At 41.1% G+C, this 18,329-nt stretch overlaps 1 protein-coding gene across 3 annotated transcripts in view; it reads right to left on the bottom strand.

Annotated features, from left to right (window-relative positions):
* GTF2A1 (general transcription factor IIA subunit 1) overlaps positions 1–14,159 on the bottom strand; it is a 48,410-nt gene extending 34,251 nt beyond the window's left edge. Inside the window, exons 1-2 of one of the 3 annotated variants that reach the window (XM_050798643.1) lie at positions 11,958–14,159; positions 7,080–7,181 (exon numbers count right to left, since the gene is read on the bottom strand). In XM_050798643.1, coding sequence (XP_050654600.1) covers positions 7,080–7,094 — 15 coding nt within the window. In that variant the 5' untranslated portion in view covers positions 7,095–7,181; positions 11,958–14,159. Of the gene's footprint in view, positions 1–544; positions 1,439–7,079; positions 7,182–11,305; positions 11,771–11,957 lie in introns of those variants that run through there. The other 2 variants (XM_050798642.1, XM_050798644.1) reach the window with 2 other exon arrangements.
* Between the last annotated feature and the right edge of the window lie 4,170 nt (positions 14,160–18,329).

The following is an 18,329-nucleotide window of genomic DNA, read 5'->3' as shown; positions in this document are numbered from 1 at the left end:
AAAAAGAGCCTTTCACTTCCCATTATGATTCTGAGGCCTCCCCAGCCATGTGGAACTGTAAGTTCAATTAAACCTTTTTTTGTTCCCAGTTTCTGGTATGTCTTTATCACAGCAGTGTGTATATGTCCTTATTAGCAGTGTGAAAACTAACTAATACACCATCTAACAACCTGGAATACTTATTTGCAAAAGATTCCTAGGTCTCATTTTACTACCCCTATCAAGCCAGACTCTCTGGAAAATCCAAAAATCTGCATTTTAACTAGTACCCCAGATAATCCTCACTCTAAAGACCAAGCTCCTTAGTATAGCATGTTACCATATACCAATTGCTACTACAACTTGAACTCTATTTTCTCACAGTACCAAATTACTTGGAGGTCCCTGAATATATCATATGTAACCTTAATGAACTATTCCTTATGATCAGCAGTTTTCTCCCACAATTCCCTATACAAAACAAATGCCAAAGTCTCAACAGCCTCAAAGAAAAGGCATCACTCACTGCCTCCACGCATAAGAGATATTTCTATTTTGTACTTACCACACAAAGTCTACGACTTCTATCAAAGTATGAATATCATCTAGGCAGCAACTGTCTTATTCAGGATCTAACTTCAAAGAGGGAAAACAAAACTATTTGTCTTCCAGAATACTGTTCCTATATAAGGATGCTACTGACATTTTGGGCAGGACAATTCTTTATCATACAGAATGGTCCCACAAGAAATATGCAGGAATTGCAACATTCCTGGCTGCTGTCTAGTAAATGCCAAAAATCCTCATGAAATGTTGAACATGGCCCCAGAGATTTCCAACAGCTTTGGGAGAGGCGGGTAATCTACTGAAAATCATTATGTACAAAGTACTATAATACTGGTTCTAGGTAATGTAAGACATGCAAAAAGAGGATCAAACAAGTACTTTGTATTAAGCTTATAATGCCAATTACCATAAAGTTCAAATTAATTTAATGTCTATAGTTTCTCTACAATTCCATTTTCACACAATCTTTATTTATCAAAATATTAGATATCAACTATTTAAAATGAACAATGAGGCTGGGCGTGGAGGCTCATGCCTGTAAACCCAGCACTTTGGGAGGCTGAGGTGAAAGATCACGAGGCCAGGAGTTGAAAACCAGCCCAACCAACATAATGAAAATAAAATAAACAATGAAACACTATTTTGGCAATAGTAATCACACTAACATATTTCTTTCTTCTTTTTTTTTTTTTTCTGATGTGGAGTGTCACTTTGTTGTCCAGGCTAGAGTGCAATGGCGCGATCTCGGCTCACTGCAACCTCTGCCTCCTGGGTTCAAGCAATTCTCCGGCCTCAGCCTCCCCAGTGGCTGGGATTACAAGCACGTGCCACCACGCCCGGCTAATTTTTGTATTTTTAGTAGAGACGGGGTTTCACCATGTTGGCCAGGCTAGTCTCAAACTCCTGACCCCAAGTGATTCGCCCACCTCGGCCTCCCAAAGTGCTGGAATTACAGGCAAGAGCCACCGCACGCAGCCTCTAATACAGTATTGAAAACAATCAGGAATACTAATCTTTGCAAGGTATCTGAAATTAGATGGAGAAAATTCATCTTCTGTACCCAAAATGATTCACGTGTACATTTGTATATCGTGTTAACCAGACTGGTAACTAAAACTTACTAAATTCTGTGTACTTTATAAACACATGTACAGACTAGTTTTTTCACAAAAATTCTGTAAGATAGATATTATTATGACTTTTTACAGAAAAAGAATCTGATGAGAAAGAAGTTAGGTAGCTTATCCAAGATCGCTCTAACTAGTGGCAGACAGAATAGGGATATAAACCAGGTGGTCTGACTCCAATGTCCCAGTCAGGGCTAGAGAGTGAATGTCTCTTTGTATTCTGCACCCCAGGACCCTCACTTGCCTCCCTTTAATCCCAGTACTAGTTCAAACTCCTAGTCTCTAAACTGGACTGCTGCTATCAGAGCAGGTCGCCAACCCTCAAAACCATCTCAGGTGCCACCCACCAACAACCCAAGATCTAGTCAAAACTCTCTTACCTTCCTTCCTACTGCTAAGTACTGTATATGTCACATGGATGCAAAAGGGCTAGGTTCGTGGCTCTATCATTTATTAGCTAAATGACTTTGTCAAAGCACATTCCAAGTCTACTTGGAATATAAAATCATGAGATTTTATAGATAAGTGGACTTACTGCTCCCCAAGTTAATCCCCTTACTGCTTCCCTACTGTTAATCCCCAAGACCATGGAGAAAATGTCTCCAGGCCATATCAGAGACCTGCATTGCAGCCCCTCACATCACAAGCCCAGAGGTTAGGTGGCTAAACCTGGCAACATGGTGGGCTAGAAATTCTGAAGGATTCTCCTACTTTCACAAAACATCTAGCTCCTGGATAAAATGTATTACACTTCTGGGTTCCCAAGAAACAGTGCTGGAGAAACAGAGCTTTCCCTAAGAGTAAATGAAATGAAATAGTAGATTATCATTCAACATATGGTCCAAATATTTATATATAATCAGAGTGTATCAAGTACTTTTTATGTATACAGCTAGAGTATATTTAGAATAGTGGTTCTCAGCCAGAGGTGATTTTGCCCCCCAGCGACATCTGGCAATGTCTAGAGACATTTCTGGATACAACTGAAGGGTGCTACTGGCATCTAGTGGGCAGAGGCCAGTTGTGCTGCTAACATCCTACAATTAATAGGACAGCCCCTGCAACGAAGAATTAACTGGTGCAAAATGTCAATAATGCCAATGTTGAGAAATCTGAACCAGAGGCAGATAAACTGAATTTCAGATATACTTCCAATTGAGGCAACTCTTCTCATTTCATTTGTTTTATTAAAAAGAGAAAAAATGTTTTATATCTCCCACAGAACTTGATGTCTGGACATAGGCAGGTTGGAAAATCTAGAAATCCGGCTGATTTTATAATTCACTTTGAAGAGAATTTCTACAGTGTCATTCCCACCCATAGACACTCATCAATCCAAAACACATTTATATTCAAATATAGATTTACTGAAAACCAGGGCTGTATTTTATTGTTTTTTCTACCTCTCATAGTTTACACATTAACGTAGGCCCGCAGTGGTTCAAGAGATAACCTCGACGACTGGGTTGAAATATTCTTATCATCTCCCTTTCTGCATTACCTCATTAACCCTCAAATTACATGCATTCTCATCATTCATCTTTGTCCTCAATCTAATTCACCACTGCCTCCTTTATAGCCTTATACAAGCTTTTGATAAGTTTGTAAAATGGCCCCAAAAAGTGGGGAGAGGGGCTAGAGCTAATAATGCCAGTGTTTCTAAACCATAAAATACGAAATTAAAGTTCGTTTTATTAAGCAAGAATGTCTAAACCTGAGCAGTCCAATATGGCAGCAATCAGCCATATGTAGTGATTTAGGTTTAGATTAATAAAAATTCAGTTGCTCAGTTCCACCAACCACATTTTGAGCGCTTAATAAGCACATGTGGATAGAGGCTACCCTACTGAAGAGCACAGATATAGAACACTTTCATCACTGCAGAAAGTTCTATTGGACAATGCTGGCTGTCCAGCTGTTAAATCTAGGGCATATTCTAGAAATTCTAATGAGATCCTCAAGAAATTCAGTGCAGAGAATTAAAATAAACTCATTTTAGTCTAACAGTTTTATTTTTAACTTCAATACAACCCAGATAGAAGAGTATGGCCCATTTAAAAACAACAAGAATATTACACTATTTTGTTCAGTTAGATTCAGGTGCCATATCTGTTATCAAATAGTTCAATCAAATACTTACTGAATGCCAACCACATATGCCCAGACATTGCGGTAGAAGCTGGGGATTCAAAGTTGAGTAGGTCACATTTTTTGCCATTAAAACCTAAGTATTAAACTAAAAATCAGTGTGTTACCTATAAAATATGTACCAAAAAAGTCATATATAATAAAAATGGAGGTGGAAACATTTGGTCTCAAAGATAGCGCATTCTCTTCAAGAGAACGTCTCGATTCTACTGTTAAAGATAGGAAAAATAAATTCTCCAGATTTTCATTATGAAAAGCAAGAGTAGATAACAACCCAGACTGACCACTAGAATTTGACCTAGAGAAAATTACCTAACATCTTTAGAACTGATTTTCTACACCTAAAAATGCTGCATTTTCTATACAAGGTCACGAAACCACAAGGACAACCATTATAAAAGTATAACATAAATTGCAAAAATCTCATTCCACGTTACACTAAGGAAACAAAATAAGCTTGTTTTCTAATTATTCACATCCCTCAGTTACTTCATGCTACTTGAACAATTTATATTGTTCTTCTTCCAACTCATGTCTCAGAATTAGCACTCTTACACTTGTATTTTTAGATACCTACTCTTCACTATTAGTAACCCTTACATTTTTCTCAAGGTAAATACATATTTGCTCATCTGTTTCACACCTATATATTTTTCTTAACTCACACAGGTATACTCTTGTTTTTGTTTTTTTTCCAAGACAGAGTCTTGCTCTGTCACCCAGGCTGGAGTGTAGGTGGCACGATCTCAGCTCACTGCAACCTCCGCCTCCTGGGTTCAAGCCATACTCCTGCCTCAGCCTCCCCAGTAGCTGGGATTACAGGCACGTACCACCATGCCCAGCTAATTTTTGTATTTTTAGTAGAGATAGGGTTTCACCATGTTGGCCAGGCTGGTCTGAAACTCCTCACACAAGAATATTCTTATTGAAAATTCTAGAGAAGTTTCCTGCAGATATCTATTAATAAATACATCAAGACCTACTTCATCACCACAATCAAGGTGAGATTTGCTTTACGTAAAATAAACTGGTTGCCAAGCTGCAGCCTCTAAACCTATGTTGCATAAATGACACCACAACAAATGTTCCTTAACATTTATTAACTGTGATTATTTATTTGTACATAGACTTAAAGGAGCTTAATACTCAACTTCTAAACCAGCAGTTCTAAAACTCTTTCACCTCAGGATGCTTTATCACTTTAAAAAATTACTGAGACCCTCAAAGAGCTTCTCTGTATGTGAATTACACCCCCCTATATTTATAGTAACAGAAATTATAACAAATGTTTAATGCTTACTAATTTGTTTAGAAATAATGGATCCATTATATGTTAATATAAATAACAGTTTTCTGAAAATAGTCATATTTTAGTAAATAAAATTGAGTGAGAATGACAAACGACTTAAAGGAAAATAGCTAGATTTTCATATCTGCCTGTGTTTTCGCTTTGTTTTGGTTGAGGTATACAAAGAAAATCTGCCTTCCTACAGTTAAGTAGTTAGGAAAAGAAAAGGTACTTTTAAGTGATAGTTTCTTACAAGTTAGTTACAATGCAGAATATGAAACCATATAACTATGAACTTTTCATACTGTTAAAGTTCATTAATTTATCTTGCATTTTGAATGAATTTTCCAACATTATGCATTGGACATTCAGAAAATACAAGTTCAATGAATTATATGGATCTTTCGAATGTAAACACACTTCATTACAGAATATCAAACAATCAAATTTCTTAGTATCAACACTGAGTCCACATCTTTTTAATATTCAGAAATGAGAAGTATGCATACAGCATTTCTGCTGCTTATTTACAGTTATCTCAAGGAAAAGCATCTGTGTGCTTGAGTTATGAATTTAACTGGCCACTTTTCTCACAGAATACAACTTTTACTTGAAAGAATGAAGGCAAACTATGATTTTCCAGACTTGAGCATTTAGTCAACCTTGTGGACCCCTGGAAAGAACCCTTGGGGAGAACCCAGGACTCCATGAACTATATACCTTGAGAACCACTATTCTAATCAACAGGGCAAAAATAGTCCACAATTTCATGAGTCATTACACTGCAAGGAAAACACAACTGCCAATAAAAAAACTAAATATTTCTGCTTAAATCCAAGATACAGAAAACCAGCTCTTAATGTAAAATATATTTAAAACATTTGGCCTACATAAAGGGTCTACTTCAAGAACCTAAAATTCTTTTATCAAGCACTTACTCCCTACAACTTAAAACACACTTAGAATACAGGTACATTAAGACCATTAAAAAAAGGCAAGATTAAAGCTGGGCACTGTGTCTCACGTCCATAATCCTAGCACTTTGGGAGGCCGAGGCGGGAGGATCACTTGCAGCCAGGAGTTCGAAAGCAGCCTTGACAACATGGTGAAAACCATCCCTACCAAAAATACAAAAATTAGCCAGGCATGCTGGCATGTGCCTGTAGTCGCAGAGGTGGGAGGATGGTTTGAGCCTGGGAGGCGGAGGTTGCAGTAAGTCCAGATTGTGCCACTGCACTCCAGCTGGGCGACAGAGCCCAAACCTGTCTCAAAAAAAAAAAAAAAAGAAAAAAGAAAGAAAACTCTTCCAGGCATGTCAAGTAATTAGACCCTAAAATGTAGAATGTTAACTATCCAATAATAACTGCTAATGCTACTATCAGGCATTGTGCTAAGATTTTATATGGTTATTCCATTTAATCCTCAAAACAAACCTATAAGGTAAATACTACCAATTTCCATCTTACATGTAAAGAAACTGAAATATAAATGTAGCCTGCCTAAGGTCAGAGGAAGAATGCATGGTACAGTTGGGATTTAAAACCAGCACACTTCACTAAACTATACGTTCACCCTACAGAAAAATTACAGATTCATCTCTGACTAAAGAAAATGATTTGGGGCCGGGCGCGGTGGCTCAAGCCTGTAATCCCAGCACTTTGGGAGGCCGAGACAGGCGGATCACGAGGTCAGGAGATCGAGACCATCCTGGGTAACACAGTGAAACCCCGTCTCTACTAAAAATACAAAAACTTAGCCGGGCGAGGTGGCGGGCGCCTGTAGTCCCAGCTACTCAGGAGGCTGAGGCAGGAGAATGGTGTGAACCCGGGAGGCGGAGCTTGCAGTGAGCTGAGATCCGGCCACTGCACTCCAGCCTGGGTGACAGAGCGAGACTCCGTCTCAAAAAAAAAAAAAAAAAGAAAATGATTTGGGGTGAAAAGGTAGGAATATTTTTAAAAAGACAAACTTACGGTTTTCAGTTCCATCAGTACTTGTTCATCCACTCCATCGTCCAGAAAGATGTCTCTCACGTCATTAATGACATCTTCAATCACAGATCGGTATAATTTAGGCTTTAAAGGAAAAATAAAAGACTTGATAAAGACAGTTTTTCACAGGTTACAATGTATAATTCAAAACCAATATAATAGTCATTTTGCCAACTAACTACATATGAATTTAAAGATACGACCACCATGATTTGCCATAAACTGGATTTGATGACTGCATACTTTAATAAAAATTTTAAGATTAATGCAATTCATAAACAGAAGGTCCCTATGCCTACAAGGTCCATACAATTTTCAATTATAATTTCCTATGTTATAGTCAAAATACCTAATGTAATGTTCAATAACAGCTTCAGGGGTTGCTTACGTCTGGCTTCTACTATTCCATGCTTGGTTTGAACTCTGTTGTATGTTTTACTACCTCACCACTAAATCTTAAGACTTTGGAGAATCTTACGTCCGGGAGTCATCTGCCTGGTAATAATCTGCAACCTAATGAACATTCAGGTTTAAAAATCACCTAACTTCTGTTGTGTGACCCAGTCTGTACTTTCAAGCTACACCATTAAACTACTCACACACCCGCAATGACAGGTCTCAAGGTCCCAAAGAAACAAGGTACACTGATTTCCTTCCCAGAATTTCTCCTCTACTACTGCCCAGATAATGCTATGAAACATTATAATGAACATAAACCCTCTAAACGTTTATTATTATTATTATAATTAGCACTGTTGGTATTACTTGGAGGAGGAGCGGGAAGTAAAGGAGCTGGCTTCTAGAAGGTTGAATGGTAAAATGGGCAAAATGAGAATAGATGTGAAAGAACTTTCAAAAAATAAAATTTTTTAAAAACTACAAGGTGGGAGATAGAACAATTAGCTCAATCCATATCCTATTTTTAACCTGTAAGACAAAAGGAAGTCATGTCAGATGACAAAACTAGAGCTGCCTTGACAAAACTAGAGTTGCCAGGTTATAAATCCTACCCATTATCAGAGAGTTATGGTTAACAAGCTTTCTAGATGTCTTCTCATTACTTGTGTTTCACACCTTGCTTAAGGTTAAATGGCTACCAAAAAAAACTAAGTGTTTGTTCTCATGAGCAAACTTCAAACAGAAATATGTGTTTCACTACCATCTCTTATCAGCAACACTGTGACACAGGGGAACTGCTAAGAAAATGTGTCCTTGTCTTGTGAAAACTACAAATAATGAGGCCAGATGCAATGACCTGTAATCCCAGCATTTTGGGAGGATCGCTTGAGCTCAGGAGTTCAAGACCAGTCTGGGTTACATAGTGAAATTCAGTCTATACAAAAAATTAGCCAGGAATAGTGGCACGTGCCCGTAGTCCCAGCTACTTGGGAGGCTGAGGTGGGAGGATGGCTTGAGCCCAGAAGGGAAAGGATGCAGTGAGCCAAGATTGTAGCACTGCCCTCCAGCCTGGGTGACAGGCCCAGACCCTGTATCAGAAAACAAACAAAATACAAATGAGTTTGTCAGTACAATTTACCTCAACCATTAAAAACTATTTAGTCCTTCTCATTACAAGAAAACCAATTCAAATATCCGGGTTCTTGCTTTACTGTTTCACTCACTAACCTGCTTTATTTTGCCAAATCCTCCTCTTGAAGTTTGTTCATCTGTAAAATGCACATTTCTATAGTCCCTACTTTAACATTCTAATTCTATATATAAGGAAAGTATATCTGACTATGGACATCATCTTGCCTAAAGTGACTTAACTGAATTACAAAAGTATCTCTGTAAAGTGTGTGTGTGTGTTTTAACCAACAATGACTCCTCAAGACATTAGGAGGGCAATATATTTTAAATTGGGAATATCAATCTCAAATTGACAATATGTATGCTTTTCAGTAAACTAGACGGTGTTTTGGTGTTTCTGAAGTCAGTTACCTCTAAAAACCTGTTGCTTGGAGATCCAGACACGTATAGGTATAAATCTGCTTTCTTCTAGTACTCTCTACTTAATGAATCATTATTTAAGATTTTATTTTTGTGTCTTAACGAACTCACAACTTGACCACTTAACAGCTTCATAAGCTCTATAGTTGAAGGAAGGGAAATGTGTACTCTTCACAAAATACATGCCTAATAAGTAATTTAGCAGAATTGTTCACAATTTGAAAAGCTCTCAAGATAATTTTTGAAAAGTATGTGGGCACATAGTTAGTATTCGAAACAAGAAATTTCTAAATTATTACTTAAAATTCTACGCTATATTTCAGGCAAAGTTTCTATCACGAAATACAATTCAGGTTTATCCTGATTTTTAAAAAACAGGTTATTTCAAACTTAAGAACTGGTAAATAAGAGGGCCACTAGTGGCATTAAGTGATTTGTTAGAAGGTTTCCTTCAAAAATGTTAATTCCCTGATGCAATGCTGGAAGATAAATTGGAATAATTTTTACACCGGATATCCATGTTAATATCCAAGGCAATAAAGTTCTACTTAGAATTTTTTTTAATCCAGTTTGCAGCATGTCTCTTCCCTCTAATTACTCATGATTCTCATACACATAAATGGTCCTATACTGAAGCTTTAGGTACTTATCTATTTCTCTGAAAAGCCTCGTGTCTTTTATATTTACTATAGGAAAACATAATGTAATATTGGGAGCTATATTTCTAACATATTTCTTGAATACTTAAACAAAACACTACCAAAACCGAGTCCTCTGCAGCTAACACTTTCGTGTAGAAAACAGTTTTTTAAATTCCCGAAAATAATGCACACAAGAAAAACGGCTAGACCATCTTATCTAAAACTCTTTGTTTTAAATTATAAATTTTGAAAACTGTAAACAAAATAAAAAGGGACAGCGATTCGGATATATTTCCCCTAGCAAACAAAGAAGGCAAATCCTGGCTGCTGCTAGGAACAAAACCAAAACTTGGGGCTCTGAAAGCAGCCCCCGACGGATGAGAAATTACAGCGTGAAAAAAGGACCTAGAAATAAATTGAGCTCTGCACGCGTCTGGCTCTCGCCTCGGGAGCACGCACCTCCCAGCCCCGCTCTCAGCAGCTCTCACTATTTAAAGCCGGATCTGGTGTTTAAATGGAGAGGCGGTGACGTAGTACTGAAAAGCACCTTCCCATCCTGGCAGAGTCTATATTAGAGAGCGGCAATGGCTCTATATAAACAGGGCAGCCAAAGGGAGGAGGACCACAAGGCTCAGGGACTGAAAAGCAGGGTAAGCGGCCGCAGCCATGATGGATCGACCCGAGTCGCCAACGGTACGGTGTCGGGCGGCCGCGGGCTGGTCTGCGGCATTTGGGACAGGGCAAAAACGTGTTTTATTGTCATCATAAAAATAAGAGTTGGGTGGACTAGTGATCACATTGCGTTGGTGACTGAAAAGGTTATTTATGTGACTGCTTTTTGCAAACCTACGTGATCTCAAGTAACCAAAAAGGGACCAACGGGAAGAAGTAGGTAAATTTCAAGGCGAAAGCGGGGACACTTGGACCACTGCAGGCTTTTTTTGTTTGTTTTGGTGCTTCTGCTAGTCGAAGATACGATGGGGGTCTTCCCCTTCGCCATTTTACCCATTCGGAAGGAACTGAGATAAGTGCTTTTCAACCAACCTTCCTCCTTTTTTTAAACATAAAATGGCCCCAGTGAAGGTTCCCAAAGCACAACAGCCAGAAAAAACCTAAGTAACCCCCAAAGTAATCATTATTCTTCCACTGCATTAAAGTGGATCACGGTGGGTCTCGGGGGTTCGCCCGATTCCCCAGACACGGTTTTTGTTCTGCAGCCGCTCGGGGAGCCCTCGTCAAGACAGCACGGACGGGCCCCTCGCGGGGAAGCGGCGGCTCCCCTCCCGCCCTCCCTCCCGGCGGCCGGGTTCTGGGGCCGGGGCTGCACGCCCGCCCGGGCCCAACCGCCTCCGCGGCCCGGCCCGGCCCGCGGCTGCCCCAGGCCCCGCCGGCGCCCCCGCCCTCCCCGCGCCGCGAGCCCTCGGCGCCCCCCCGCGCCCGCCGCCCGGCGCTCCGGCCCGATCCGCCCGAGGCGGGAAGCGGCGGCGGCGGCGGCGGCGGCCGCGCGGACGGCTGAAGAGTCGAGGCCGGGAGTCGCCGCCGTCCCCGCCCCCGCCCGGTCCGGCCGTTGCTGCCGCCTGAACGAAGCCCCCGCCGGCCACCGAACCACGTCCTTACCACGGTGTTTGTATTTGCCGAGTTCGCCATTTCCACACACAACACAAACAAGAGGGGGCAACCCCAAGAAAACAAGATAAAAACAAAACCAAAAAAAAAAAAAAAACTAAAACACCCGGAGGGTGACCCAAATCACCACAAGATTGGGGAAAAAATTTTAAACAAAATCAATCCTGAAGGAGTAAGGGAGAGCGGAGAGAGGAGGAGGGGGGCACTCCTCCCGCAGCTAAAAACCTCGAGAATCGCCTTTAAAAAAAAAAAGCCACGACCCTTTAGGGGTCCGGGGGGCGTTGCCCGCTCCCCACCCCGCGCCAAGGAGGGAAACCACCACCGGTCGCCGCTCCCTGCGCCGCCGCTGCCGCCACCGGCTGCAGCTCCAGCCGTCCGGTCCGCCCGCTTCTCTCCTTTATATAGCGAGCCAACAAGCTGCGCGAGCCGCCACCGCCGCCGCCGCCGCCGAGAAACAGGGTGAAGGGGGAGGGAGGGGCGGAAAGGGCGGGGGCAGATGTGGGCGGGGCTGAGCGCGAGACACCGCGAGAGCCGCGTGCGCAGGCGCGCCGGGGCGGAGGCCGCCGCGAGCCGCGTTGTCACGCGCCGTGGTGGGTGCTGGGCTGGCGGAGCCCGGGGAGTGAACTAGTGTAATCGGACCTACGCCTCTCCAACGCTCGCCTGATCACGTGGTTGGCACCCAGGCGGAAGTCTGCGGCAGTTCTTTGCGGTGAAGTACTTGCAAAGCATTGCTGGAAAAGACGCGAGTTCTAGTGACACTCCGAAGCTAGGTGGGACCGCCTCCTGTCGCACGTTTCCGCCCGGTCCCGCGCTGTAGGAGCTAGGAAATGTGACAGAGGCGGTGCCTACTGCCTCACTAGGAATGGCCGCGGAGGAGGATTGGTCACGTGGCGTAGCTTCCGGCCTCTGGCGCGTTCCTATTCGGGAAGGTTTTAAATGCGGAGTCATCTCTTGATTTGTCAGCGAGGCTTTGACTATAAGCTTCTCGGCTTTCGCGCCTCACCAAGGGTGGGTCTTTCGCGCGCAGAATTGTATAGGATTTCCCAAAGGGAGTAAACGCCGATCGGGGCCCACTTTTAACATTCCAGAATTAGTAACCTCTGATTCGTTTGTTTCCACACTGGGTACGCTGCGAAGACTAGGCTTAAGTTGCCCAGAGGTTAGTTCTCTACTAGCGCACGTACTTTAATTTATCACGCTAGTGGAGATGCGGTGGGGAAGAAAACCCCACCAGCCTTTGGATTATAACAGCACAGTAACTTTCCCTGGTTTTTAAAAATATTGCCAAAATACTGCGACTCCGCATGGCCAACGTATAGTGACTGATCACATTGAAATGCATGCCCTTGACCCAGCAACTCTCATGGCCTCTCGCTATAAGAGAGCAAGCAGGCTGTGTTCCATGTGCAATTCAATAAGCTTTTGACCTATTCTGCCCAAGCAAATCCTGCCTTTATATCGACATTGCAAGCGGAACAGAGAATGCTGTTTGGAAGGCAGAATTCATAGTACCTAATTTTCTTGTCCCTGGGAATTTTGAGGGACTTGAGATGTCGCTTGGATGAGTGAGGGAGTTTGTCTTCCAGAGACAAAGCAAAACGAAATGTCAAAGTTCTGTGCTGGTGAAACCGGATTTGAAAAATATCAAAGGCGTCTTACCAGAGAGGGAAAAAAAATGAATCCTGCCAAGACTTGAAGAAAGGGATTAGAGAAACCAGAGGCCTTGAATACCCAGAAAATGGGAGATTGTGAATGGGTGTAGAGAATATCTATGAACCTTGAGATTTCTTTTCACACCAAGTTCGTTCGCCTCTTAACCCTTAGTTGCTTCCCAGTTTCCTGTACAGCTTCATGGTCTGGGACACTTAAAGAAAAAAATCACAGGAAATCAGTATTCTTGGTGTATTATATAAAATTATGATTCTATCAACATTTGTAATTCATTTAATATTCAAGTGACAAACCGAAAAGTTACACTAAACAATACCATTCCTGGTAAGTTTTACTACGTATTGAGAGGACTTCTTGCTTCTCTGTATACGTACTCCCAAACGCTTTGCACCTGGAATCATTCACTTTCCACCTAGTTTTCTTCCCTACTACTTGGTATTCTTGACTAAATGGTTGAGTAGTTTTGCCATCAATTAAAGTTAAAACCACTGCAGACAGGACATGGAAGAGAAGCTATGAGGTTTGCTCTTCACAGATTTAATCTGTGAAATAATGGAATGTAGTTATTGGATTAAAATGGTGGAAAACCCAGTCTTGGCCTCCTTAAGACCATCAGACTCCCTGGAGACTCTGAGTTGGCATCTCTCTTTACACCTAGATTGCAAAAAGACCTAAGCACTTGGTTAATATTTACCCAGGAACTTAGATTGCTTGTGTGTCTGGCATCTAGCCATCATGGATTCCATTCCAATATATTGGTTTCCCAGTCCCTCAACAGCTGTTATATGCCTTCATTGCAACATATGTGTGCCATCCCGTTTAGTTTCAGAAAGAAATATTTTCTGTTCTTTCACGAAAATTGTAGGACTGAATACTTAGAAGCTGCAGCCTTTTAATTCACAAAACTGAAAATTTGTGAGAGAAAACTCCCAAGTAAGATTACATTTAGCATCATATGTAAATTGTTTCTATCTGAACTTTTTATTGTTGGTCTCCTACAGCTTGAATGACGTTTTTAACTTTAACAGCTCTTTCTACTATATAAAACATTTATACAGGATTTGCTGTTTGATCTCATACTTTGTAGCAGCGATGTACTTAGATAGATACATAACAGTCCTCTCTTTGTGATGAATGTTTGTGTGTGTTTTTGTAACTTCAAAATGATTTATATTGGGAGATAAAATGTTGCGTCTTTCTTTTAATATGCAGCCTAAACAGTAGATAACTGTAAAATAAGAGAAGAAAAGGGAAAAAAATCAATGTATAAATTTTGTTGTACCATCCACAAAATGACACCAAACCTTCTATGTCCAAACATTTAAGTATTTAACTGTCCAAATGACTCTTTTAGCAACAATGCCAAGAAAGAACAGAGTCTAAAAAGATTGTGGAAATTGGCTTAAACTAAAATCTCGTGATTTCCCATCAAACTCCATTTTCTTAAATAGTGAAGAAAGAAAAAAACAAAACTAGTTTTGAAGCCTATTTAGGTCCTCATGCTCAGTAGTATTGGGCACTTTGGGAGGATACAAAATTGAAGAAGAAAGATGCCTCGAGCTTACTAATCATTTCTTTTTTTGTCTTTCTTTCTTTCTTTCTTTCTTTTTGAGACAGAGTCTCGCTCTGTCATCCAGACTGGAGTGCAGTGGTGTGATCTCGGCTTACTGCAGCCTCTGCCTCATGGGTTCGAGTTATTCTCCTGCCTCAGCTTTCCGAGTAACTGGAATTGCAGACTCACGCCACCACGCCAGCTTATTTTTGTAGTTTTGGTAGAGACGGGGTTTCACCATTGTTGGCCAGGCTGGTTTCGAACTCCTGACCTCGGGTGATCCACCTGCCTTGACCTCCCAAAGTGCTGGGGTATAGCTGAACGCCACCATGCCCAGCAAGTTTACTAATCTTAATGAAAGTTCTTGTTTTAAAGGGTAGTGCATAGTCATAGCATTCATTTAAGCTGCTGAAAGCATACGTATTTCAGTCCTACCAAAAAAAAATTATACTGCATTCAGATTTCACCTATGTTTCTGTCAATTTTCAAAGAAACTGCCGATTTTCCCATGCACAAATTTTTGGTGGTGGCTATAAGAAGAAACTGGTGACCACACAAATCAGTTCGATACATGTGATGAAGAGATTTTAAAAAATCTTTTTAAATTGTCTTTGTCTGTTGTAAGTTAGTTTGAAATTGCTACTTCATGCCTTAAAACACCAACCAGCTCTAAGTTATTTTCTGTAGAACGAAGTGGAGACCAGTTTGTAGTTTTTAGCAAAAATAAGTTAACTTGGTGTGGAGTTTTGGTGGAATCAGGTTTGACTCTTGCCACTAAATTCCTGTGTGACATTGTGCCATGATTCTCTCTGTGTCAATAAGGTGAAATAATCACCATCACCTATCGTTGTTGGAAGATCAAAGGTACTAGGAAGTGCTCTGACAAGTATTTGGTGGTGGTTTTATTATTAATGGTAACTGTAACAGCTACACCAGTATCATCAAAGCTGGGGAAAGATGTTCTTAACTCACTTTGTAGAATACTACCATTACATTTTAATAATGATGGCTATGTGTTGTGGTTCATGCCTGTAATCCTAGCACTTTGGGAGGCTGAGGCAGGCAGATCACTTAAGGCCAGGAGTTCAAGACCAGCCTGGCCAACATGGCGAAACCCTATGTCTACTAAAAATGCTCAAAATTAGCGGGGTATGGTGGCATGTGCCTGTAATCCCAGCTACTTGGGAGGCAGAGGTTGCAGTGAACCAAGATCGTGCCTGGGCACCAGAGCTGGAAACAGACTGTCTCAAACAAACAACAACAGCCAGGAGTGGTGGCTCACATCAGTAATCCCAGCACTTTGGGAGGATGAGGTGGGTGGATTACTTGAGGTCAGAAGTTTGAGACCAGCCTGGCCAACATGGTGAAAACCCATCTCTACTAAAAATACAAAAATTAGCTGGGTATGCTTGTGCATACCTGTAATCCCAACTACTCAGGAGGCTGAGGCACAAGAATCACTTGAACCCAGGAGGCGGAGGCTGCAGTGAGCCAAGACTGCACCACTGTATTCCAGCCTGGGAGACAGAGCGAGACCCTGTCTCAAAAAAAAATTTTTTTAAATAATGATGTCGGTGGCCAATGCTTACTTTACAAGAAGCTTAGCCAAATTTTGATAACTCAGGTGGTAAATATGTAACAGCATCCCAGCCTCACAATGCATTTTAAAACTTTTTTTTTTCTTGCTTGCTTGCTTTCAGCCTTGAAACATACTTTGAAACTTTGTCCCTTTCTCACCAGCCCCTTCTGAGAACAGGGCTCACTTATCTTACTGATGTGCTTGCTTAAAAATTCCAGGGGCCAATTTTGAAACAAACTAGAGGTAGAGACCCCAACTGCAGAATCCTCCTGCTCAAGGGGGATTAGGAACCATTAGTCCAGCACTACCAGCTGAGGTCATATGATGTGAACTGGGCCTCCAGGCAGGCAGTCACTGAAGATGGCCATCAGAAGAAGGCACACAGACCTACACCTTCCTGCGCTACTCCTGCATATTTCCTACACCTTTTTGCTTCTTAAACCCCTTCACTCAGCCCAAAAAGTTGGAGTGATCTGTTAAAGGCATAAGCCTGTCCATCCTCCAACTGCTAATATTTGAATAAAGTTGCTATCCTTTCACTACATGTCGCTTCTCATGTTTTCAGCTTCTGAGCAATGAGCAGCCAGACTTGAGCTGGTTATAAGTACACAGCGTTTGTTTTTGTTTTGAGATGGAGTCTTACTCTGTTGCCCAGGCTAGAGTGCAGTGGCTCGACCTTGGCTCACTGAAACCTCTGCCCCCTGGATTCAAGCAATTCTCCTGCGTCAGCCTCCCAAGTAGCTGGGATTATAGGCGCCTGCCACCGTGCCCTGCTAATTTCTGTATTTTTAGTAGAGACGGGGTTTCACCATCTTGGCTAGGCTGGTCTTGAACTCCTGACCTTGTGATCCACCTACCTCGACCTTCCAAAGTGCTGGGATTATGGGCGTGAGCCACCGTGCCTGGCCCACAGCATAATTTTTGTATGTTAATATAATGAGATGATTCCTTAAGCTGAAAGCTGATTTATTGATTAAATATATCAGATTGCTTAGTTTCACGTGTGCCCAACTATATGTAGTAAAAGTTATGAATGAATTTGCCCATTGACCTAGCAATGCCAAATCTAGGACTCTGTCCCACAGATACATATATCTTTTCTTATCTTTATAAGAAAAGATATATGCCCCAGACTATTCATTGTAGGACTGCATTAACACCCATCCCACCCCCCAAAAAAGTAAATATTTTATATAAGAAGATTATATGATATGTCCGTGTCCCACATGTCCATATAAGGAGGCTGGTTGAATAAACTATAGTACATGCACACAGGTGAGTACTATGCAGCTGGAAGAAGAAATAAGGAATGTATATATATACCCACTATGGAATGATCTTTGGAATATAATGCTGAATGAAAAAAGTTAGATGTAGAAAAGTATTCTTTGCCTCCATTTAAGAAAAGAGAAAATACAAAAAAATGTGTGTAATACACTTGCTTACTATTTCTTTTTTTTTTAAAAGGAAATATGGCCAGGCATGGTGGCTCACATGTGTAATCCTAGCACTTTGGGAGGCTAAGGAGGGCAGATCACCTGAGGTCAGAAGTTCAAGACCAGCCTGGTCAACATGGCAAAACATTGTCTCTACTAAAAATACAAAAATTAACTGGGCACGGTGGCAAGCATCTGAAATCCCAGCTACTTGGGAGGCTGAGGCAGGAGAATCACTTGAACCAGGGAGGTAGAAGTTACAGTTATCTGAGGTCACACCACTGCACTCCAGCCTGGGTGACAGAGCCTGACACCCTCTCAAAAAAAAAAAAGGAAATATAAACCATATGTATATATCTTTAAAGGTTACCTATAAGGACTGGGAGAGAAGAGTGTGGAGAAGACAGAAAAAAAAAGAGTTATTTAAATGTACTTTTGTTTTTTAGATTTGACTGAAAACACATACTTTACTTAGTTTTTAAAAACTTAAATTTTGAAAAACAATTCCCCAATCTAAAAATTAAGTAACTTAACCAGATGTTACGTAACGCACAAAGAACTTTTTCAAGTGACTTTCAAACACAATAATTTGACTAGATACCCATAGTGGGATATTTTTAAGGATAAAAAGAAATGTCCAAAAAATTTTAAGTGTTGTTAGTATTTGCACTGTTGGTGATGATGTTTGGAAATATATTTTGGTAATTTTATGTGAAATGTGGGTTAAAGAATATGAGTAATTATATTATGTTCTAATTATCTAATCCCAATTGTTCT

This window comes from Macaca thibetana, chromosome 7 (genome assembly GCF_024542745.1).
Source record: "Macaca thibetana thibetana isolate TM-01 chromosome 7, ASM2454274v1, whole genome shotgun sequence".
NCBI classification, from domain to species: domain Eukaryota; kingdom Metazoa; phylum Chordata; class Mammalia; order Primates; family Cercopithecidae; genus Macaca; species Macaca thibetana.
Note: the sequence above shows the minus strand (reverse complement) of the source record. Positions and strands in the feature narration are given on the sequence as shown.